Source organism: Alosa pseudoharengus, unplaced genomic scaffold, assembly GCF_046254945.1.
Source record: "Alosa pseudoharengus isolate Yale_2024_CS ecotype anadromous, Long Island Sound unplaced genomic scaffold, YU_APseudo_1.1 YU_APseudo_1.1_scf_14, whole genome shotgun sequence".
NCBI classification, from domain to species: domain Eukaryota; kingdom Metazoa; phylum Chordata; class Actinopteri; order Clupeiformes; family Clupeidae; genus Alosa; species Alosa pseudoharengus.
Genome location: NW_027468609.1, coordinates 5,345,461 through 5,369,210, shown reverse-complemented (window position 1 = coordinate 5,369,210; position 23,750 = coordinate 5,345,461). Strand labels below are relative to the sequence as shown.

Genomic DNA, 23,750 nt, shown 5'->3' with positions numbered 1-23,750 from the left:
TTAGTGTTAATATGAGTACGTTTGAGTACGTCATTTTCATGTGTGTGTGTGTGTGTGTGTGTGTGTGTGTGTGTGTGTTTTCCCCTCCAGGGCTGACTGCTGTGGGGGGGCTGTCCCTCATGGGAGGCAGTTACGCCCCCACCAACACGGCAGAGACGCTGGCTGTGCTGGCTGCTTTCATCTCGTCTGTCAACATTGCTGGTAAGTGCCTGGAACAAACCAACAGGTCCCCCTCCCCCCCTCCCCATGCGGCTCGTTTTGTGGCCCGGCCGGCCGGCACAATGGAAAGAGGGCTGTGACATGAAGGGCGCCCGCGGTGAGTGTCAGTAATGAGACTTAGCCCTGGATCGGGGAGAGGTGGCAGGTGAGATGTCTGCTCCCTGGCTGCCCCCACCACCCCCTGTTTCGTGAGAAGTCTCCCCCCCCCCCCCCCCTCTCTCCCTCTCTCTCTCCCTCTCACCTTTCTGTCTCTCTGTAGTCCCTCCAGGTTAAGTTTAGATGGGATGAGGTGACCCTCACTCACACCTGAGCTAGTAGACATCAAATCCCTCCGAGTGTTCCGTCTAGGCGACAGAGCCAGAGCCAGACTGTAAATCAGGTAGCGTTGCACATTTCCTGAAAAACAATGTGCAAAATTGTCATTAAATGACAAGGCGGGTGGAAAAAAGCGAGGAGAGAAAAATAGTTTGGAACAGGCATGTGTCCAAAATGCCATGTCAAATCCAAGCAGCCTTTAATCTGTCCAAAAGTCTCGGTTGGATTTCGGTGCCGGCGCTGTCTTGGGACCCCAGTCCTCGGTCAAAGGGCGTGTGGGTAATTTAAAGCCATATTACTGGGCATTTCCAGACCCCTATTTCCCTTATTGTTTTGTGTCCCACTCTGCACTAGCCACTTATTACTCTCCGAGATCCTTTTAAGTTTGTGTTGCTTCCAGAGGACATAAAATCTCCATGTAGATATTCTACCCCAGGTGTTTAATTTCAGTTTTTAAAGCATGTTTTTAAAGTCTGTTCCTCCCAGTGTTTTGCAGTGGCATCAAACCAACAAGTCGTAAAACATTGAGAGTGGAGACGTTTAGACAGTTTTCTTGGTCTTCCCTTTCCTGTATTGCCTTTTCCAGACAGTTTTCTGTGATTAGCGCATACTAGGAAAATTCCAATTGCCCTCTCCCATTTAGGTACAATAAAAGACCAAGAATTTATAGATTATAGTTTTTTTTTAAACAGGAGAGCAGGTACTGCTGCTTATTCAAAGCTCTAACCTTAAATTTATGGTGGGAACATAGAACATTTTTCTTAGAACTGTTGTTAAATGGTGCAGTGCATTCTATGATGCTGATTTAAACTTTGTCATACTTAATGGTTTTTGAATTTCCTGTTGTATGTGTGTGTTTGAATGTTGTAATATAAAACATTGCAATTCAATTTTCTCGTCACGTCAGGCCCTACTTTTGTGAGGTAAAAGGAAAAATAGACCAGTTGCCTTTTTTTTTTTAAAAACAGGGAGAATGCCTCATCTCGATCATGCTTTAAGAGTGCTTGTTTTTAAACTGGTTTGCGTGCTCTGTAGGTGGTTTCCTGGTGACCAAGAAGATGTTGGACATGTTCAAGAGGCCAACAGACCCCCCAGAGTACAACTACCTATGGCTGCTGCCCGCGGGAGTGTTTGTGGGCGGCTACGGAGCTGCTCTCCAGACGGGCTACAACATTGAACAGGTGACCTTTTGATCCTTCTGTAAACTATGACTTGGGCACTGTACAGAGAAATAATTTAGCTCATCATTTTAACCTGTTAATATACTACCACTATAATATTATTCTATATACTATATTGTATTACTTCATTTATGTTCGTTAAATAAGGGGCAGCCTTGAGTCTGGACATGAAAAGCCTATTCACCTGCCATTACATTTAGTGCTCTTGAGTGCCCATATGACCATTTTGTGTGTGTGTGTGTGTGTCCCACTCCTAGATGATGTACCTGGGCTCTGGCCTGTGCTGCGTCGGAGCCCTGGGTGGTCTCTCCAACCAGTCCACAGCCCGTCTGGGCAACGCTCTGGGCATGATCGGTGTAGCGGGGGGCATCGCTGCCACCCTGGGTGCCCTGAAGCCCTCCCCTGAGCTACTGGCCCAGATGAGCGCAGCCATGGCAGTGGGTGGCACAGCTGGTGAGTCTGTGTCATGTATTTACAAGAGAACTACAACTCTCTGTGGCATCTCTCCGCGTGTGTGTGTGTGTGTGTGTGTGTGTGTGTGTGTGTGTGCGTGCGTGTGTGTTTGTGGGGGGGTTGGATCTGTATGTGGTTGAGCGTGTGTGCTCGTTCTCCCCAAGCAAAGCAAATGATTTAAGTGAACTGACTTCAACCCAGTGCTAATGGTCACCAGCTCGGTGAGTCACAGTGCAGCAGCATGGCAGAGGCCTGCTGCAGCCAGTCGGCTCTAATCTACATGGCTAATTATTCCTGGAAACAGGCTGGAGAGTAGTTGAAACCATTCGGAGCAGTCACTGCACTTTAGAGCAAAATGCTGCGCACTTCCAGATGCTCCAAGAAACCCCTTAAGGTTCAACATCTCAGTCCACTCTCCCCCCCCCCCCCCCCACCCATACACACAAACACACACATATGCACCACTTACAAAACTGCAATTAGTAGTCTCTCCCTTGTGACCCACTTCTCGATTCTCTCTGACCAATACCCCCCCCCCCGTCGTTGCCTCCCAGGATTGACCATCGCCAAGCGCATCCAGATCACCGACCTGCCGCAGCTGGTGGCCGCCTTCCACAGTCTGGTGGGCCTGGCCGCTGTGCTCACCTGCGTGGCCGAGTTCATGGTGGAGTACCCGCACTTTGCCACCGACCCGGCCGCCAACCTCACCAAGATCGTGGCCTACCTGGGCACCTACATTGGCGGAGTGACCTTCAGTGGCTCCCTGGTGGCCTACGGCAAACTCCAAGGTGAGCAGAGCTCCACGATGCTGTATGAAACATATTCACCGACTGGCCACTTGCTCCAAACAGTCTGGTCCAAACAGGTGAGAGACGTTGGGATGTTGTATAGGAATTTCGCAACGACCAGATGTTCTTGATGTTTCTCATTAAAAGCCATCCCCTTCACTACCCCGTTAGTTATGGGGTCAAATAATAGAGTATCGAAGCCTTAACGTGGCGTTGCCAAGGTAGCCATTTCACTGGATCTAAACAAATCAATCCAGCCACAGTGGTGAACATAGTGGTGGCTTTCTTAATCTATTTACATAATTTCTGTGAATTAGTTTCTGTGACGTTAGTGCACATTTTCTACACTGTAGGAATCACATACTACAGAACATGTATTCATAACACAATCAAATTTGTGACTACAGAGTTTTACTTGAGCAAGGGTTTTGTAACAGAGACCTGCATGGAACTTCACAGCCTGCAGTTAAAATCTTTAATTTCATGGACGAATCTTGGCTTTATTTTTGAGGCAAAAAACGTCATTCTGAACAGCCGGCAGATTTTGATAAGATGTGAAATATGTTGCGTTTCATTACATAATGTGTGGTAGCTGGCTCTGTTTAAGCCCTTTCCCCAAGAGACAGTGCATACTGGAGACGTGTACTGCTATGATATCATAGACAAGCCTTGAATGAATACTTTGTGTTTTGACCTAGTCCTGCGCAGGCCTGTTTTACTACTGTACATGCAGTGCTATTGATGCACTTCGAAAGTTTGTTTAGATCCAGTGAAACTGCCATCATGGTAACAGAATGTCACACTTGGGTACTCTATTGTTTTATGCAGTTTAACTTTAAGACATTTTTGTTTGGAATTCACTTTTGATTCAGAGTTACAACACTTATTTGTTCACGATCAAAGCCATTGACTTCTGTAAAGCAAATATTTATCCCTGTTGACCCTCCCCAGCTTGGGAACGGATCTAACTGATCTAACAGTGCCTGTTCCTGTGTTCTACTGGTGCTGCCTGGGTTCTGTACTGATGGTGGAACCACTGTCGTGTTCCGTGGCCCACCAGTGCCACACATGCCCTGTGTTTAGAACTTGGCCAGGCGGAACCTCTCAGGATTCAGCACTAATTAGTCTCTCCGCCCCCAAGTCATTTTCCACTTGTTCCTGCAAGCTGGAACACATTATCTGCTCCACGCTTTTTCCCACTGCTCTCTCCCGCTCGGCAACCTGGAAAGCTGCAGTTTGATAAAAGATTACAACCCCCTCCCCCCTCTCCCTCTTTTTTTCTTTTTCTTTCTATTTTTTCCCCCTCTTCCTCCGGTCAATTTGTACAGCTCCCACCATCGCCTCCTCCTCCCCCTTTTTACTTTATCTTCTTTTGCTCCTCAATTGCACATATCAGAGGTAATGGAAAAATAAGGCTTACATTATCACCGTACATCTGTACTACAAATGGTTTGGGCCTGTGGGTTGTCTGAGAGTGAGGTTGTCTCAACGTAAGTTGTGGAATTGTTTGCACAGGAGAATTTGAGTTCCAGTGCCATAATAACTCGCCATCCGGCAGGATGCAGCTAGAATTCAGTTTCAATGTAGGTACACCTATGGAGAACAGCTTGCTCAAATTATTCTGAAAATGATCGTACACATGTTTAGCTTAAATATTTCCTCCCTCAGGCCAATTCTTGTCATTGTAGTTTTTTGTGGCTTTTTAGATATGAAGATACTGCCTTATCTGCCTACATCTCCCAATCTCCATGTCTGTGTGCCCTGCAGGTGTACTGAACTCTGCCCCGCTGATGCTCCCCGGGCGCCACGCTCTCAACGCCACCCTCATGGCGGGCAGCGTCGGGGGCTTGGTCCCCTACATGATGGACCCCAGCTTCACCACCGGCATCACCTGCCTGGGCAGCGTGTCCGCACTATCCGCCGTCATGGTGAGATCCCAGCCGCAGATATCTGGGGAGTTTGGGAAGGGGAAACCGGCTTGGGACTTCAAACAAGCTTGAGCTTATTGTACAGTTAGAGAGTCCAGTCTTCAAACAAGCTTGAGCTTATTGTACAGTTAGAGAGTCCAGTCTTCAAACAAGCTTGAGCTTATTGTACAGTTAGAGAGTCCCGTCTTGTTTTGAGGAAGCAGAGAATTATGAGTGAGGAGTCCTCTGATCCTGCTCCATTGTACGTAGGCTCATCCAGGTGGGAATCAATTTAGTTTAAGTCCGTTATGTCATAAAAGGCCATCTGGTGTGATTTGCAGACAGAGCGTTATGCCGTTTTTAGTGTTTATTGTCAGAAAGGAGACGTCACTTTGTGATTCTTTCACTTACGGGTCTCTACTGTATCTGCCAGTAGTTGGCGCATTGTTTGGTGCTCCAGGTTCAGTCCAGTCCAGTGTTTCCCACAGAATTGAATTCCATTTGTGGTGGTTGGTTTGCAGAATTAACTTGAATGCAACAGTTTTTAACAATTAGCATAGTGTGGTTATGATGCTAACCAGATTTACAACATTGTGTGGTGGTCAATGTTGATATTGTGGTGGGCCGCCACAAATAAGTCAATGTATGGGAAACACTGCAGTCATCTGCTGGCCTCACCGTTCTAGTAGCCGACTGCAGTCTGAGCTCTGCGTGTTGCTGGGAAGGCCTCCTGGGCGGTAGTGGTGCTGCTGCACTCTTGTCTTGTTCCTCGGGTTCACTGTGGTTGTGTTCGGGGTGAAGTCATGAGTGTGCGCCTCTAATGTCCCCTAATAAGAGGAGGAAATTGGACCTTCCGTTTATGACCACACGGGTCATTAATAGAGCCTGTGTGTTCTGACTCGTCCTGTTGCACAGCGGAGTGGTTGGCCAGGCCTCCCTCGTACGCACAGCAGGGGTAATGGGCAGAAGGCTCTAGAACGTTCCAGTTCAAAACACACACACACACACACACACACAGAAACACTTTTTGGCTGAAAGCATTATTTTTTCATAATAATATGGATCTCACCAAAGTGGTGATGAACCATGATGATGGAAGAAAGGTAAACAAGGATAATTCAATTGTCTCCGTGTGCCCAGAGAGGAGAGAGGTGCTCCCTCTTCAAGCTGCAGTAAATTTCAGCTTTTGAGGAATTTGAGCAGGTTGTCAGCAGTTCAGAAAAATAATCTCCAGTCTCCCTCCCATGGCTGTTTACCAAGGTTGCTAATGGCAGTCACCTGAAGTCTGGTTTCTTGCTTATTTGGGGGGGAGGGCAGGTGATTCGATATTGTTCATGTGTTGCCCTGTGTTTGTTTGATTGAGTGTTTCATTACATAATGTGTGGTAGCTGGCTCTGTTTAAGCCCTTTCCCCAAGGGACAGAGCATGCTGGAGACGTGTACTGCTATGATATCATAGACAAGCCTGAAATGAATACTTTGTGTTTTGACCTAGTCCTCATGCCCAGCGCAGGCCTGTTGGAAGTAAAACACACCCTTCTCCCTCTTCATGGATCAGATGTCTCCTATTTACCACTGGATCAGTTTAAAAAAAAACAATGCCCGCAATGCTGATGTGTATCCTAGCACAATCACATTTCATTAATTTTAAGGCATAGACCATACACCCAGCATCTGTGATGTATGGGCTGGTGTTTCACGTGTATAGAGTTTCAGTGGATTACTAAGAGAGACCGAACTCTAAGGTAAGGTTTAAAATGTAAAAAAAAATCCAAATGTCTGTAAATAATTTACCCCATTTGTGTTTTTATTTGTAGATTTTGCAGACTTGTAGATTTGCAGTGTATTTGGTGATATGTACTGGCACCTATAGAATCTCTTCACCTGAATGATCCTATGGTGAATGTTCTCAACTTGGTGGATCACCACCCAGATCAAAACGATTGTGCAGTCCACGTCTGCCCTGTCGTTGGATCGTTTCCTGATCTCCATGGCAGTGACCGTGTCCTGTTGGGCTCCCTCCGTAGGGTGTGACTCTGACGGCGGCCATCGGTGGAGCGGACATGCCGGTGGTGATCACGGTGCTGAACAGCTACTCGGGCTGGGCCCTGTGTGCTGAGGGCTTCCTGCTCAACAACAACCTGCTGACCATCGTGGGTGCGCTGATCGGGTCCTCAGGAGCCATCCTCTCATACATCATGTGTGTGGTAAGAAAGAACACTGACACACTCACACACTCACACACTCTCTCTTTGGAACACACAATGTCTGTAATATACACACACACACACACACACTATGTAATTCATATCATGTTCTGACCAGTATTTGTTTTATTAGGCTAGCATAATGGTGGTAATTACTTTATCCATGTGGGTGTTGTTGGGTTCTCCCACCACTGTGTCCTGATATAGAAAGCGTGGTAAAGAACGGCTGGAAAATGTGAAGCACATGCACACCCATCACATGCACACCCATCACATGCACACCCATCACAATGAGTTAATGTACATTGAAGTTTGTTGAGTATAAATCACACCACTGGCTACATCTTGTAATTTGATATGCAGCCAGTGACCAACCCCGTGAGAGGGTACCAGGTTATTTGCTGTTTTGTTGCTCTCTTTTCCAGTGATGGGCACTTTGTTTTTTTCCCCTTTTTTGGTTTGTTTTTTTTACACAACAGTAGTGAAAAATGGTCTGGAATCTCCCCTCCCTCAGCTCTGTTTGTTTGTGCTCTTCTGTGTCTCCTTGTTTGTTGGGGTGAACTAGGCCATGAACCGTTCGCTGGCTAACGTCATCCTGGGTGGCTACGGCACGTCCTCCACTGGTACAGGCAAGCCCATGGAGATTACAGGCACGCACACGGAGGTGAACGTGGAGCAGTCCGTGGAGATGATCAAGGATGCCCAGAGCATCATCATCGTACCGGGTAAACCCCAGGAACACACACACGTGCACACACAGAGAGACGCATACTTACTTCCACTCATGCGCACACACACACACACACACACACACACACACGCATACTTACACTCATGCGCACACACACACACAGACACATACTTACTTCCCCACACACATACACACACACACACGCGCGCACACACACTCACTCACACAATTTCATGGTTCAGGTGTTCTATCACACACACAGTCTGGGTGGCCGTGCGAGTTCTCTCCCTCTTAGCAGAGGGCTGTGAGAGGCTTGTACAAATGTTTCAGCATGTTATGGCTGTTTGGTTAACCTTGCATAACCTCATTACATCATAAGCAATTTTCTAAACACCCCCCACCCCCTCCTCTCTCCGGGTGCCTCCCCAAGTGAGCCCGTGGGCGCGCAGGCCGAGGTGGTCTTGGAAAGAGATGCTCGCTTATTTTCTGAAAAAAAGGGGTTTATTGAAGCCTCGTCTGACTCCTAACTGTGTAACATTTGTCCGTCCATCTCCACCCCTCTCGCTGTCATGTCCTCGTTAGGCCCCCTCGGCCTCTCCGTGAAATGTCAGCTTTATCACTTCTGGAAAGTTCCTTCCCTTTTGCGCTCTCGCTGCTTTTTGTGCGCTCCAGTTGCGTGCTTTTAGACTATTGGAAGGGGTTCTTCAGAGACGGGATTTCTTTTTTTTTTTTTTTTGAAAACCGTGTTTAACCTTCAGCGCACCAGCTGTGGCTGTTAAGTTGCCTAATTGTTTGCTTTGAGTTGTATATCAAACTCCCGTCTGTAAATGACTCACTGTTTTTCTTTTTTCTTTTTTCGGAGCGGACTGACCCGCTCGTCCAAACGATCTTAGCAGGCCTCCGGGGCCTCGGTCAGGGCCGCCAGCAAGTGTGGCAGCCTCCCGCTCCGCTTTGTTCTCCACAGCAGACTGGTTTACAATGGTGTTTTATGGTCCGACAGCAGGTCGGGTGGCGCAGGGTGAGAGGGGGATTGGATCAAGGCATTTGAGACGACATGACAGTGGAAAAGACTGGGATGGTGGAGGGGTTGGGGGGGTGGGGCGGGGGTTGTGGACGATTAGATGTGGGACTGAAGCTCGAAACAGAACAGGAGAAACAGGAGAAATGATAATAAAGCCACTCTCCAGAGTAAACAAGGCGCCGGGGCCAAGCACAACAGAGACGGCGCTTTTTATTTAAAACAAATGGCCCTCCAACAGCCTCACAGGCATCCAAACCCTTGCCCCCCCCGCCCTACACACACACACACACACACACACACACACACACACACACACACACACACACCCCTGTCCTTCTCCCACTCTCTCCCGACTTGTGCCCGACCATGCTCTTTCGCCTTGGGGGGATGCAGGGGAAAGAGGCCGAGTGGGAAGCAGAAGAGGATGAACTCCAGGGCCGCGCGGCTGTTAGCTGACCGAGGCTAATCTTTTCGTTTTGTTTTTAGTCTATTCCCGGCAACGCTGAGCTGTGCTGGTGGCTCCGTCCAGATCGGACGCGAGCCGGTCCACACAGGATGCCACAGGCTGTTAAAAACAACAAGGAATGGTCCCCTGCTGTTTTGATCGGCTGCTCCCTGACTCCGACGTGCAAATGCGAGGCTCTGGCGAGTCTTGTTTTCATTTTCACGTTTTACGTAATTGGACCAGTCGCAGTCACTTTGCCTGATTGACATCTGTGGAAACATTTAGGGTGCTTTTTTTCCCCCCGCTAAACACCGGCCGTTTTTCTGGGTCCGATTGTTTTCATTTTTGGAGAAATGCTTGTGTTAAAAAAAAAAGTGGTATGAAAAAGTGGAAAATCATTACGGGGGGATGTACGGGTAGTGAATGTTGGTTGGGGAGCTGCTAAAGCAACTCACCCTGCCTCAACAACACCCCATCTAAAGCAGGGCTTAGACTGTTGATGTAATAACAATGGCAGCTGTGGCCTACTGGTTAGCGCTTCGGACTTGTAACCAGAGGGTTGCCGGTTCGAACCCCGACCAGTAGGCACGGCAGAAGTGTCCTTGATCAAGGCCCCTAACCCCTCACTGCTCCCCGAGCGCCGCTGTTGTGCAGGCAGCTCACTGCGCCGGGATTAGTGTGTGCTTCACCTCACTGTGTGCTGAGTGTGTTTCACTAATTCACGGATTGGGATAAATGCAGAGACCAAATTTCCCTCACGGGATCAAAAGAGTATTTATACTTATACTTAATAGACCTAAATTAAATACAGTACGCAGGTGCTCTATTCTGAATTTGCCATTTCAGACACATAAAAACACTTCACATTGCAACTCATAAGGACCAATCTAGTAGTATTCGACACTCTGTGCTCCTCACGACACACCAAAGATGGAAGTAAACTTCAGTGGTGCTTTGGCGACATTGACAGGAGTACTTCCTTAGTAAAATAATAAGTCTTTCATTGTATTTATTTTAAGGAGCTTAGTGCTGTGTTGGATCATACATATTGACTGGGTCCACCTGTAGATTCTCAAGTAGTGTTGTGTAGAGTGTTTCTGACTGCAGTGCAAATAGGCAGGGACTGAAACCATTTTCAGCGAGGGTCTCTGCAGCTTTGATGTCGTGGCAGTTGTTTTACGGTACTTGTTTATTATGGTATAAAATGAGAAGGTCAATTATTTCATCTCCGCTCTAAAAATGAGAGGAGCTCCCTCATGTGTTGCTGTATTGAAACCACATTCTCCGATTTCTGCCAATGTGTTTTTGAGATTCAGTGGTCCACAGGGTATTTAAGTGTTTGTTACAACTCTTTGTGTGTGTGTTTGACAGAGGTAGAGAGAGAGGGTGAACTAGCATGTGGATATTTCTGTAGTAAGACAGGTAGTGTGTTTTTTTTCTACATTTTAACAGATTTGTTTGTTTGTTTTTTGCAGGTTATGGTCTGTGTGCCGCTAAGGCCCAGTACCCGATCGCTGAGCTGGTCAAGATGCTGGGGGAGATGGGCAAGAAAGTCAGGTATGAGTCACAGCCCATACCAAAGTGATTCAACCTCAAATACTCAATATTGCATTCATTGAAAGGTTCCTACATAAGGAATCATGTTTGTACATGTTGTTTTGTTGTAATGCTGACATTATTGACTTGTAGCATATTTCTGGCTTGTCACAGAGGAAATATTTCTGGTTTTATTGCAGAAGGCTCTGAACTCTTAGTCATTTAAAGGCCACATCTTGGGAAAACCTTTTCAGGCTCCCCATTTTTTTTCTCTCTTTTTTTACCCAAAGTGTTTTCCTCATCTTTATCTTTCACTCTCACTCACCTCTCTTGCTCCTCTCTCTCTTCTCTCTCTCCCTCTCTCTCTCTCTCGCGCTTCTCTTGCTCCTCTCTCTCTCTCTCTCTCTCTCTCTCTCTCTCTCTCTCTCTCTCTCTCCTATATGTATACATACATACTCATTTTGTCTTTCTTTGTCCTTCTGCCTCCATTTTCTCTCACTCTCTCTCTGCCCCTTCCCCTCTCTGTTTCTCACGTTCTCCTCTAACCCCTGTCCCACCTCCACTCCTGTCCCCGGTCGTCTCCTCCTCCACCTCCTCCTCTTTGGCGTTGTGCGTGTAGCTCTGCTCCATTTCAAAGTGCGGTTTGAATATCGTCATTCACCCGTGCCATTGTGCGGCGGCTCCTTTGTGGTCTCCGTGGGGTCCTCGTGTGTAATGCGCCATCTGAGCGCGCCGCCAAGTCCCAACCGACTGGGGACCGGGGCCCTTCCGGCCGCCTGAAAGGGCCGCGGCCATGGAGCGACAGGTGTGTGTGTGTGTGTGTGTGTGTGTGTGTGTGTGGCCACAGAACAGGCCTGCCTCTCAGGTTGCAGTGCTGCAAGATGGAGGGAGGGCTTGTGGGTGAAGTGGGGAGAGTGAGATGGTTGGAATAGAGGTGAGGTGTGGAGAGTGAGATGTTGGTATAGAGGTGAGGTGGGGTGGAGTGAGATGGTTGGGTGTAATAGAGGTGAGGTGGAGAGAGTGAGATGGTTGGAATAAAGGTGAGGTGGGGTGGAGTGAGATGTTGGAAAAGAGGTGAGGTGGGGAGAGTGAGATGGTTGGAATAGAGGTGAGGTGGAGAGAGTGAGATGGTTGGGTGGAACAGGGGTGAGGTGGGGAGATGGGAGAGTTCCCTCACACAGACTCATTTAAGCAAACTCTTTGAGTTAATCAGTCTCTTGCTGTGTGTCTTTCTCGTAATGGGAGGATGACTATAGAGAGAAGGTGAGAGTAAGGAAGAGAAGAGAGGGGGAGGGAGAGGGGTCAGGAAGACTGTGTTGGGCTTTAGAGCTTGTACCTAATGACATGGACTAGTATATAGTCAGTTTGAGTAAAAATTGGCCTCTTACTTCTCTGTTCAGAGCTCTGCTGCTAGTCAGACATTTAGCAATGACATGTTTTTCTCTAAACAAGGAAATATATATTTTTTTTCTCACTTTTTTGTCAGCTTAACTTGTGTGACTTCCTTGCTCCACTTCCTATAATCTTTGCTGTGTGTGTGTGTGTGTGTGTGTGTGTGTGTGTGTGTGTGTGTGTGTGTGTGTGTGTGTGAGTGTTTATTTCCCACAAAATGGTAGTTGTCTGCACTGTTTTAATCACGACTCTGGCACCAAGTAGAGACACACCAGTACGCCAAGAGTGTGTGTGTGTGTGTTGTGTAAAGAGCAAGTTCAAGCTACAGTGAGTGTGTCTTACACATACGCACACACGTGTGTATGCATACACACATTCTCTCTGACTTAATCACTCTTTCCATCACACACATCTCATCTCTGTTTGTGTATGTGTGTGTGTCTCACTTGTGTGTGCGCAAACACACACACACACACACACACACACACAGATGCAACCGCACACATACCAGTGCTGGGATGCCTGTGCAGTCAGGTCCCACAGTACATAGTGAGGAATGAGGCGTCAGCTGGTCAGCACTGAGGCGAGGGCCTGTGTGGCCTGTAATCACTTTGTCCGGCATCTCATCGGCACCATCCGTCTCTGCTGCTTTAGTGGCCCGCCGAGAGCTGTGTCCGTACAGCAGGGCCCTCAGAGAGCTATGTCCGTACAGCAGGGCCCTCAGAGAGCTGTGTCCGTACAGCAGGGCCCTCAGAGTGCCTGATTAGAATGGGGGTGTTAACCGTAAGACCAGCCCTTGTTGGAGATGAGGAAGAGAGGCGTGGATCGCCCATGCGGCTTAGCGAGATGTGGCTACATCTGTAGAATGTTCTGGAACATACACACACACACACACACACACACACACACACACACCCGCCAGCCCGCCCTCCCGCCCCCTTTGAGCTCTGACCACCCAAAACAAGGAGGAAGAAAGTCATCCACCCTCCCAGGTCATTTTAGTTCACCACAGGTGGGACTGAAGCATAACCACAATTCCTTATTTTTCAAATGATTGTGTCCCCCCCCACCACCACCCTCCGCCCCCCCCCCCCCCCCCCCCCCCCCCCCTTGCACCACCCTCCCTCCATCTGCACTATGCTGTAGGGCCTCAAGCCCTTGTCCTCGGCAGGCACTGCTCCTGCTGCTGGGAGGAACCAGAATGCGGGAAGAGAACAACTCGAGGAGGGGGGGGGGGTCAAGCGTGGGCACGCGGGAGGGAAGGAAGAAAGAAAAGAGGGAGGGAGAGGCAGGCAGACCGGAAGCTTGTGTGTAATTTTCGTTCACTCGTTTGATCTGGCAGCCTGGGCAGCTGCTGCCAATTAGAGCATTTGTAGTTGATTACAGGGGGAGATGGGTGGCCAGAGGGGGGGGGGGGGAACCCCACCATCCCATCCTCCTTCTCTTCCTCCATCCCACCATCCCATCCTTCTTCTTCTCTTCCTCCATCCCACCATCCCATCCTTCTTCTTCTCTTCCTCCATCCCACCATCCCATCCTTCTTCTTCTCTTCCTCCACCCCACCATCCCATCCTTCTTCTTCTCTTCCACCATCCCATCCTTCTTCCTTCTTCTTCTCTTCCTCCACCCCACCATCCCATCTCTTCCACCATCCCATCCTTCTTCTTCTCTTCCACCATCCCATCCTTCTTCCTTCTTCTTCTCTTCCACCATCCCATCCTTCTTCTTCTCTTCCACCATCCCATCCTTCTTCTTCTCTTCCTCCACCCCACCATCCCATCCTTCTTCTTCTCTTCCACCATCCCATCCTTCTTCTTCTCTTCCTCCACCCCACCCTCCGCTTCATCTGCTGGGCCTCTGGTCATCAGCACCACAGGGCTTTTTCTCAGAGGGACAGCTTTGAATACAACATGCTGTATTACAATGTAATCAATCAGTGCAAGCAGCTCACTTTGCTTCTAAAAATGCATTACTGTATTTCTTACTTACTACTTACAATAGTGATGGTTGTACTAGTATCTACAGTAGATCTGTCCATTCTGAAGTATAGTTGGTGGTGTTGTGTGTGGTGTGTCTTGCATTTTTGCCAGACCAAAGAGCTACATATTGCACGGCCTGGGCAGTTGGTGGAAACACTAAGTGTGTTTATCTGTCTTTCACATGATATTCCATAAAATGTGATTCAAAAGACAATGTCCATATAAGCTCACAAAAACATGCCGCCTTAATGTGACTAACTGTTGCGGAGCATCTCTTTAAGTGACCTGAGAAAGATGACTGTAGTAGCCCATTACAAAGAAGGCCAGTTGTATGCATCCACAGAGTGAAAGATATACTTCCCTCCTCTGAGTGAGGTTAGTCAGACTGCAGTCACTGGGGAATTTTAGCTTCAGGCACTGTCTACAGAAGTGTGTGTGTGTGTGTGTGTGTGTGTGTGTGTGTGTGTGTGTGTGTGTGTGTGTGTGTGTGTGTGTGTGTGTGTGTGTGTGTGTGTGTGTGTGTGTGTGTTGTGTGTGTGTGTGTGTGTGTGTGTGTGTGTGTGTGTGTGTGTGTGTGTGTGTGTGTGTGTGTGTGTGTGTGTGTGTGTGTGTGTGTGTGTGTGGCATTGTTGTGTCGAGGTGGGAAGTGGAACGTTGCAGTCATCGGATACTTGCTGGAAATTGAACCTGACTGAAGGTGACCTCATAGTTATTGATGTGACTATGCTACAAAAACAAATGTTTTAAATGGGAGCCATCAGCTAAAGGATTTAATCGTAGGAATAGATATTTTAAAATGAAATGGGTTATTGGGAAATAAAAGTCTCCATTAACTTCTATCTCATATCTCTGTCTGTCATGTCCAGGATGTGACCCATGTGTGGAGGCGGTGGCACTGTGGTGAACCGATGATAAGTGTGTCTTGGGGACTGTTAGCGGGAGCTGGAGAGGAAGGGGTTTTTGGGGGGGGGAGGGGGGGGGGGGGGGGGGGGGTGGTTGTTGAGGGTCCTGTTGACTGGCCAGCCGGCCGCTCGCTGACGGCCATTAAATGGGGAAATGAGTGGTAATGAGAGGGGAAGCGTGAGGCCGGTGGACGCGAGTGGTGCGGGAGGAAGAGTGGTGCGGGAGGAAGAGCGGTGCGGGAGGAAGAGCGGTGCGGGAGGAAGAGCGGTGCGGGAGGAAGAGCGGTGCGGGAGGAAGAGCGGTGCGGGAGGAAGAGCGGTGCGGGAGGAAGAGCGGTGCGGGAGGAAGAGCGGTGCGGGAGGAAGAGCGGTGCGGGAGGAAGAGCGGTGCGGGAGGAAGAGCGGTGCGGGAGGAAGAGCGGTGCGGGAGGAAGAGCGGTGCGGGAGGAAGAGCGGTGCGGGAGGAAGAGCGGTGCGGGAGGAAGAGCGGTGCGGGAGGAAGAGCGTTGGGGGAGACATGGGGGCATGTCCACGCGCCCCGAGGCCAGCACTCTGCCAGCGCTCCCACTGCACCACAGCGCACCAGTGCCCTCTTCGTCTCTCTCCTCCCCTCCAGTGCCCTCTTCGTCTCTCTCCTCCCCTCCAATGATTGCTCTAGCAGACATGGGAGCGCTTTGATGCGGTCGTGGGAGCGGGTGATTTAACTTGAGACATGCCAGTCAAATTTATAAGTGCGCCGCCGTTCTGGAAGTGGAATGAAATGGCCTTTTCCGATCCATTGCACAGGGTTGTATGAACAAAGCAAACATGAAGGAAATTAGAAATGAGACAAATGGAGAACGAGGTCATGGTTCCTGTGTGTGTGTGTGTGTGTGTGTGTGTGTGTGTGTGTGTGTGTGTGTGTGTGTGTGTGTGTGTGTGTGTGTTGCTAAAAGTATTAGGTGGAGACAAAAGGGGTCATTTTGTGTAGAATGCAGGGCATATCCTTTGTGGGTGGATGTGGCCAACTCTCTTGTCTTTGTGTCTCTGTCTTTCTGTCCGTCTTGTGTCTGTCTTCCACCCTGTGACCATAAAGTTCCTCCCTGCCTGCAGCAGTCCTCTTTCACTCTTCCACAAGAAAACACACACACACACACACACACACACACACACCCTCCCTCCTCAGGTCAATTTCTTTTTACTGCCTCCAGCTTTAAACACACACTACTTCCATACATGCACAGAGCTCAGCTCGAAATCTTTACTCCTTTAGACAAACATTCACACATGAACACACAGACATGTACAGCAGACACACGAACTGTACACACACTACACTATATGCACAAACACACACGGCTGTTATTTCCTCCCTCTTGACCCTTCTCCCACAGCTTGACCTTTACCTGCCTGCAGCAGTCCTCTTTCACTCTTCCACAAGAAAACACATACACACACACACACACACACTCTCTGGGCCCTTTTTAATGAATATATATATATATGCTTAGACTTCTGCAGACATTACCACTGCAGGTCAGCGTAAATAGCATGCAGTGCAGGTTCCCTGACCTTCAGCTTTGCCGCCACTCTTGAGACGGAGCTGGTTTACTCGGTGCCTCCCTGCTCAGTAAAACAAGACTGTCATGCCCTTGTGTACTGTATGTGTGAGGTCATGTGTTTGCTGTGCCTCCACAGGTTCGGCATCCACCCCGTGGCAGGCCGCATGCCAGGGCAGCTCAACGTGCTGCTGGCGGAGGCAGGTGTGCCCTATGACGTGGTGCTGGAGATGGACGAGATTAACGAGGACTTCCCTGGTATGGCTCGAACCCTGTCAGGACACGAGCGACTCCTAAATGGACTTTTGGCTAATGCCCACATTATTGTGGTCTTCGAAAATAGATGAGCTGAAATGTGTTAGTCATTTTGTGTCTGTCTAGTATTGTCACCAGCCTTATATGGTAACAGTTTGTGGTATTTGTAATTGTAGACAATATGGGCAAAGCGTTCATTAGTTGAGTTAATGTAAAGGTTTGTTATTTCTGATTGGGACTACAGAGCTTTCAGTGTTCTTAGTCAGTTTGTCTATTATGTTTTCTGTGTAAATGATCCATTGATAAAATGTGTCGTCTGGTTTGCAGAAACTGACCTGGTCATGGTCATCGGTGCCAACGACACAGTAAACTCTGCCGCTCAAGAGGACCCCAACTCCATCATTGCTGGCATGCCTGTGCTGGAGGTGTGGAAGTCCAAACAGGTGAGGAACTTTGCTGTCTCCTTTCGCTAGCTCACTCCTGTAGTCTCAAACCTCGTGTTCCTCTCCAATGTTATCCTTCAGCGGAGGTTGGAATGGATCTGTCTCTTGTCTGGTAACATAAGAGGCAACTAAATATGTCCAGATCTCTGGCATCTTTCATCCATTAAGCTGATTGATAACCTTGTACAGGATGGAAAGAAAGTGTCTCGTACAGGATGGAAAGAAGGTGTCTGCTTTGAGGGATCCAAATGAACCCGAGGTCCTGAAATGAAGGCTGGTGTTTTGGAAAGACAAATAAATGCTCAGGTCTGCTTTCTGGGACACAGACCCCAGATCATCTGTTTAGAGCTTAGTTACTGGGTACAACTCAACAGTTGGGGCCCCATCATCTTCTTTGCCACCCCCCCCCCCCCCCACCCCTTTTATTTCTCCTTTTCTCTGGGGTTGCCAAAGCAACAGAACTCCAACACAGGTGTAGCGGGGTCAACGCACCCCTTCACATCTCATCCGGCTTCCATTAGAGCCCTGACTCGCTCCCTCTGGAATGATGACATTTTGGAGCATCCGAGTGGAACGTTCCCCTAAATTAGGGCCTCCTTTTTTCGTTCCCTTTCCTCGCCCAGCTCCGGCACAGCCTCTGCTCTGCGCAATGTCTCTCTTTTCCTGGGAAGTCCCTGGATCCCACATGCTCCAAGACTAAACAGGGCTCGCTTCTCTAGCTCCGCTGCCACTCTGCTTCACGTAGGCAGCTCGTTTCTTAAGGCCCATTCACACCAAGAACGATAACGATAAGTAAGGGATAATGTATAGAACGCCGGTCATTATTGGGTAAATAAGTCCCGACAGGGCGAACCGGACCCCGACCCGCCAGCGGAGGGGTCTTGTTTCGCCCTGAAGGGACTTATTTTCCCATAATGACCGGCGTTCTATACATTATCCCGCTTATTTTACGGCTACTTCCCAAAACGAAAAAATAAACTCCACGATATGTCTCTTTACACTTATTTGTTACCGTTTTGTCGTGTTTTTTGCTGAGAAACAAATAGTTCGCAACACACGCTGAACTTGAATCAAACATTCTTTAGAACACAGCTGATCAACCGTCTGCTTTCACTTTTGAATAAAGTTCCAATGCAAGAAGTGACCGGAATACTTGTGGAGTAATATGATCAGCAGCACAAAACCCGCGATTTTCAGAACGATAAAAAGCTAATAGCCGATCAGAACTAGGGATGTTAACCGGTAGCCGTTTAACCGGTGGTTGACCGAATCAACGTTGACCGGTTAAAATTTTCTGCCGCCGGTTAAAAAAAAAAAAAAAAAAACTATTTTTAAAGCTCCCGAATGCCAGCCAGCGTCTGTTATTTCACTGCGCACACACGTGTTATTGGTGTTGTATTGTATGGGGCGATATGATCACTCAATATCTAAAAATGATAAATGTGAGCATGAGCCATCCCACGACGGAATTTATTAAGCGCAACCACAGCACAGAGCCATGGCTCTGCCACAGCAGAGCTCACGTAGCCATTCCGAAAACAGTTTATACCGGTTACTATAGTGACTATTTGTACGCCTTACATGACAGGTCCTGTCTGCGCAGCTAAAAAAAAATCACCACTATTAACCTAAATAAGGCTTATGTGAAGCATGTTACCCATTATGTAAACATAACATATAAACTTCACTGCTTGTTAGTGGCTGCGTGTTGACTATGGCATGATGATAATTGTAACAATGTAATGGCAAACGAAGACACGAAAGACTAACTTAGCATATGCCTAATTGTTGTGTTTTATTATTCATCTGTACTTAAATGGCATGACGACAGGAACTTATTGCAAAGGATTTTGTGCAGCACGCTACAGAGGCTGTTGGCAATCGGTAAGTTTTTTTACGAAGACGTTGGTTAATATAGGCTACTTTCCTGTAACACCACCAAATGTAGCGTTCTCTGTTTATGACTTTGTAACGTGAGCTTTTTATAGCCCGAGCTCGGTGCCGCGTTGCATGGAAGGTCGACGTTGTGCGTAATGTGTGCCTGTGCATGGGTGCGCAGGGAAAGCAATTATTTTTCTCCCCAAAACAAAACCCTTATTCCTCCACAAGTAGTGGACAATGATTGGGGAAAATGTATAATACAAAGGGCACGAACTAACATTGTGTGATGGGAGCCTAACCATTCTAAAATGGGGGGATAACTTGTTTCATGGGAAGAGAAAGACGAGCGACAGGACACGGGTATCATAAATGGCAGTTATAGAATTTTCGGTGACCGACTTTAACCGGTTAATGAGGCTCAGTGGCCGGTTAAGATTTTTTTTTTATTTCGCCATCCCTAATCAGAACCCATTAAATTTTAACCGTCACATTCATTAACACAAGGAGAGACTTTGTTTATCATTGTTCAGTGTGAACGCTTTTATCGTTATGGTTATAGGTATCGTTATCAATATCGTTCTTGGTGTGAATAGGCCTTTAATCTACCCCTATGGTCACTGCAGCTCCTTGCATAAGCACAGTCCAAGGTTGGACCAGGTACTTAGCGAAGCAACAGGCTTAGTTGTGGGTTGTTTTTGTGGCTGTAGGACTTGTACTGGGTGGAGTTCCCAGCCACATCACAATCCCTCAAAAGCAGCAGTAGCAGTAATGGTGCCCCCACCGCTGCAGTCACCCCTCCATCACTACACCCACTTGCCTTTCGTCAAATCTCTACCTCCCTTGTTGTCTCTCGGCAGGATCCTGCCACAGTACACCCTCGAGCTGATTACTCCCAGACAGAGGGGACCTGCCCCCCCACCCCCCCTCCACCCACAGACACACACACACACACACACACACACACACACACACACACTTCAACTTCCAATGCAAACCATCTGCCCCAATGAATTATTTATATGTAGGATGGAGGTCCCACTGTGGGGAGCCCTCTTGTCTCTTGACCCCCCACACGACCTCTACCCTGCAAGAGGAGGGTAGAGCAGATTGGGTTGAGGGCAGGGGGGGGGGTGGGTGGTGGCGGACTCACTCTGCCACCGTCACTGATCACCTGGAAAGGTTCATCACTAGTGGTCACGGGGAAGGACCTGAAGGTGATGACTACAGTGGGACAGGGCAAAGAGCAGGACGAAGAGAAGGAGGAGGAAAGGGGGTTATTAATAGGGATCCGCCTTTGCTGATTTGTGGTGGTGATGGTTGTTACGTTCCAAATATCTTTCAGCGTATTGAATAACCGGCGAAGGAAAGACCAGCGGCAGGGACCCGAGTCGTCGTCTTTTCATCCTCCTTCGTCTTTCTCTCTGGTTTTACTTATTCAATTACGCCATGCTTGCCTTGCTCCGACAGATGCTCACAATCAGAGTGACGCTCCTTCCCATTTTCCCAGGAACCGCACTGCCTTCAACTTTTTGTTTTAGACACTAATGATGCTTAATTTCGCAAATGGCAGATACTTAAATATCCATTAGTCGCTGGAACAGTGTTCGTGCCTTTCTTTTTTTTTCCTTCTCACTCATTCGTTCACTGGCTTTGTGCGGTGCATGCCATCCCCTCTTCTCCATTTCCCAATACTTGCAGGTGCATCCCACTTTCTGGGAAGCAAAGAACAACTTGTCCTGCCTGTCACTTAACTTAAGGGACTTAAGTATTGAAGAGATGCCTAGCGTTACAATCTGAATGGAAAGAAATAATTAAGCTTATTAGTTCCATAAATGTGGTCTTTGTTGTGAAGCACAAGACATTTTCTTCCTTACAGCCACTCATCATTAAGGAGACAAATATCACAACTCAGAGAAATTGCAGAGAAAACACAATTTTTAACATTTATTTATTTTTTGTTTGAACCAATAAATTTAAATGGGCTTTTCTACTGTCTGTTTTTCACAACAGGTTATCGTGATGAAGAGATCGCTGGGAGTCGGATATGCTGCCGTGGATAACCCCATCTTCTATAAACCCAACACCTCCATGCTTCTGGGAGATGCCAAGAAGACCTGTGATGCCTTGGCGTCGAAAGTACGCGAGGGTTAAAAATGGCCCCTAGACTTGTGCCTCTCCTCTCCTCTCCTCTGCCAGGCGCTGTGGTAGACTGCTAGGATAGAGTGAGCTTTGTGAACAAGACCCTTAGACAAGCATTAGCTTCAAAATATGGTAGTCAACTATCTGGCAGCGCATTTAAAGTTTGATAAGCATTAAGAGTAGATGAAGACTTTATTTGGACTCTTGGTTAACTTTTTTTTTTTCCTTCTTAATTTTATTGGTTGACGTTAAGTGTTGCCCTTCCATATGTTTTTTTTTCTTCCCCTTTTCACACCCTGGAAAGAAGAGTGAGGCAACAAGTTGTGCAGTATCTCCTACATATTCCACTCCTGTCAGATTTTGTCAGCTTTTATACAATGGAAACCCTTTTTAAAAACAGGAAAACGATACAGTTAGACCCAGTTCATTCTGTCTATATATATTTGTAGGCTCTGGTGTGGTATTTGTAGGATAATGTACTGTACTTGCTGTCAAAACACAACCACAAATGTGCCCATGGTTCATGACCTACTATTTTTATTTTATCTTCATTTTTTTTCTTGTGGCCATGTGACTTTGTGCTTATGACCGTGTGTGTGTTTGTGCGAAACACAGGAACTCCGTACACACACAGTTTCAGATTGCAAATTTGTTTTCTCTTCAAACAATGCAAGTCTTCTCTTACCTCCATAATGCTACGAGGATTTGAAGGATCAGTGGCGATATGAAGTAAAGCCAGGCTAATTTAACACAGCATTAGTAGTGTGAGATGGATTATTTAAAACCCTGCCGCCCTTTATTAGTTTAAGATTCAAACCGTTCCCCCGAGAGTATTATTTCCTTTTCCTTCAATTAACTCCACAGCAAGATAACTGATTGTAACAATAATAGCTAAACGGAAGGAAGTCAGCCATGCTTTTATCTGTTAGAGCTTTTGCCTTAAGCCCGATTGTAGCTCATGATTTTTTTTTTTTTTTTTTTTTTTTTTTTTCCGACTGGGACCTGAAACCATACATTACCAATAGAGAGTATAGTACATGACAACATCCCTACCTCTTCATAGTTCAAACCCAAACCAACTTTCTTCCTCCAACTTAAATCAATTCCGTCTTCTTTTTTTGTTTTGTTTAATCATTCAGCTGTCGTTAGCTTTAACAAGGAAAGCATGGTGTCTTTGACTGGAGAGTGTGTTTGCTGTGTGCATATTCCTCTATGTAATTTCTATGCGATAAATCTGAACCACAAAAATGCCTAAAAGCAGTCAAGCAATTTTTACCCTTTTTTGCAAATATTGTGGGGGAAAACAAATTAATTTGCTAAACAGAGTATTTTTTAGAAAGCATTAACACTTTTTGACAAGATGGTATTTTGTATTTTTGCTGCCCCTGTTGATCCTTTGTATAAAAGTTACCCTAATTGTACTGAAGTGTAGGTATGTAATGTTTAACCCTGCCCAGTGGTACACAGTATGCAGTAAGTGTTTTTGTGTGTGTGTGTGGGGGGGGGGGGGGTTGTCTTGCCATTTCGTGCCATGGATTGTGATGTTATTGAAATACTGTGAAATGTCTCTTCTCTTGACTTTATCATAGAGCATCACTCTTAATAAAAAAAAAACCCTGATGTGAAAGCATGGGTTCAATTTTGGTTGTTTTTTCTGTCCCTGCAGTCTGTTACATAAAAAAAAGATTACTCCTTCACACGCTAGTACTTTCTCCGAGGCTCTGTGTTTTGGAATCCTAGACAGTGTCCCCAAGCCCTTCTAGAATTCTGTTCACCTAGGGGCTCCCTCAAGTCTGTTTTTTTAATCAGTATCTCATATTACTTAGAAAAAGTGTTTCACAAGATCACAGATTTCTGAAAGCCCCCCCCCCCCCCATCTGATTTTAGTGATAGAAAGACCATCTCCTCTCCTCACGCTACAAGTGGCAGTGATTGCCCATTGTTTGTCCTCGGGCTCACCTGTCCGTGCGGTGTTTCTCGCCCCTGTGCTGTGCGTGAGTGAGCAAGGGTGGTGGCTGTGTGTGTGTGCTTTCTCTCTGAAGTCCTCGTGAGGGACTGTGGGGGATTGCATGAGATATTCATGGGGGTTCATTCAGCCACACAACAAATCGCACTCAAGAGGAGCGATTGCAATCATGGCAGAGCTCCCCGTTGGCCCTTCACAAGACGGTGTTTAACTGTAAGAGGCTGATGACTCCTGTGTGTGTGAGCCTGAGTGACTCTTTTCGTGACTAAGAGGACCTCTAGTCTGACAATAGAACAAAACCTGTTGCCCCTGCCAGAACAACCCCCCCCCCAACCCAACTAACACACCCTCATCCCACAACGCTGGCGGCCCTCTGCGGTAGTTGTGACTGCATAGTGTGAGGTGCCGAGCTGTTTCTCTTGGAGAGTAAATATCAACATCTTGTCAACCACAGTGACGCATTTTCTAGCGATAACTCTAAACCGTTATTTTG

The 23,750-nt window shown here is 47.4% G+C and overlaps 1 protein-coding gene across 1 annotated transcript in view; it reads left to right on the top strand.

The window, feature by feature from the left end:
• nnt (nicotinamide nucleotide transhydrogenase) overlaps window positions 1–22,918 on the top strand; it is a 39,813-nt gene extending 16,895 nt beyond the window's left edge. The window contains exons 12-22 of the mRNA XM_076283534.1: window positions 91–201; window positions 1,570–1,715; window positions 1,973–2,168; window positions 2,723–2,956; window positions 4,724–4,884; window positions 6,890–7,069; window positions 7,635–7,794; window positions 10,702–10,783; window positions 16,713–16,831; window positions 17,156–17,271; window positions 21,163–22,918. Of these exons, the coding sequence (XP_076139649.1) occupies window positions 91–201; window positions 1,570–1,715; window positions 1,973–2,168; window positions 2,723–2,956; window positions 4,724–4,884; window positions 6,890–7,069; window positions 7,635–7,794; window positions 10,702–10,783; window positions 16,713–16,831; window positions 17,156–17,271; window positions 21,163–21,303 (1,646 nt within the window). The 3' untranslated portion in view covers window positions 21,304–22,918. The remainder of the gene's footprint in view (window positions 1–90; window positions 202–1,569; window positions 1,716–1,972; window positions 2,169–2,722; window positions 2,957–4,723; window positions 4,885–6,889; window positions 7,070–7,634; window positions 7,795–10,701; window positions 10,784–16,712; window positions 16,832–17,155; window positions 17,272–21,162) is intronic.
• The last annotated feature ends 832 nt before the right edge of the window (window positions 22,919–23,750 follow it).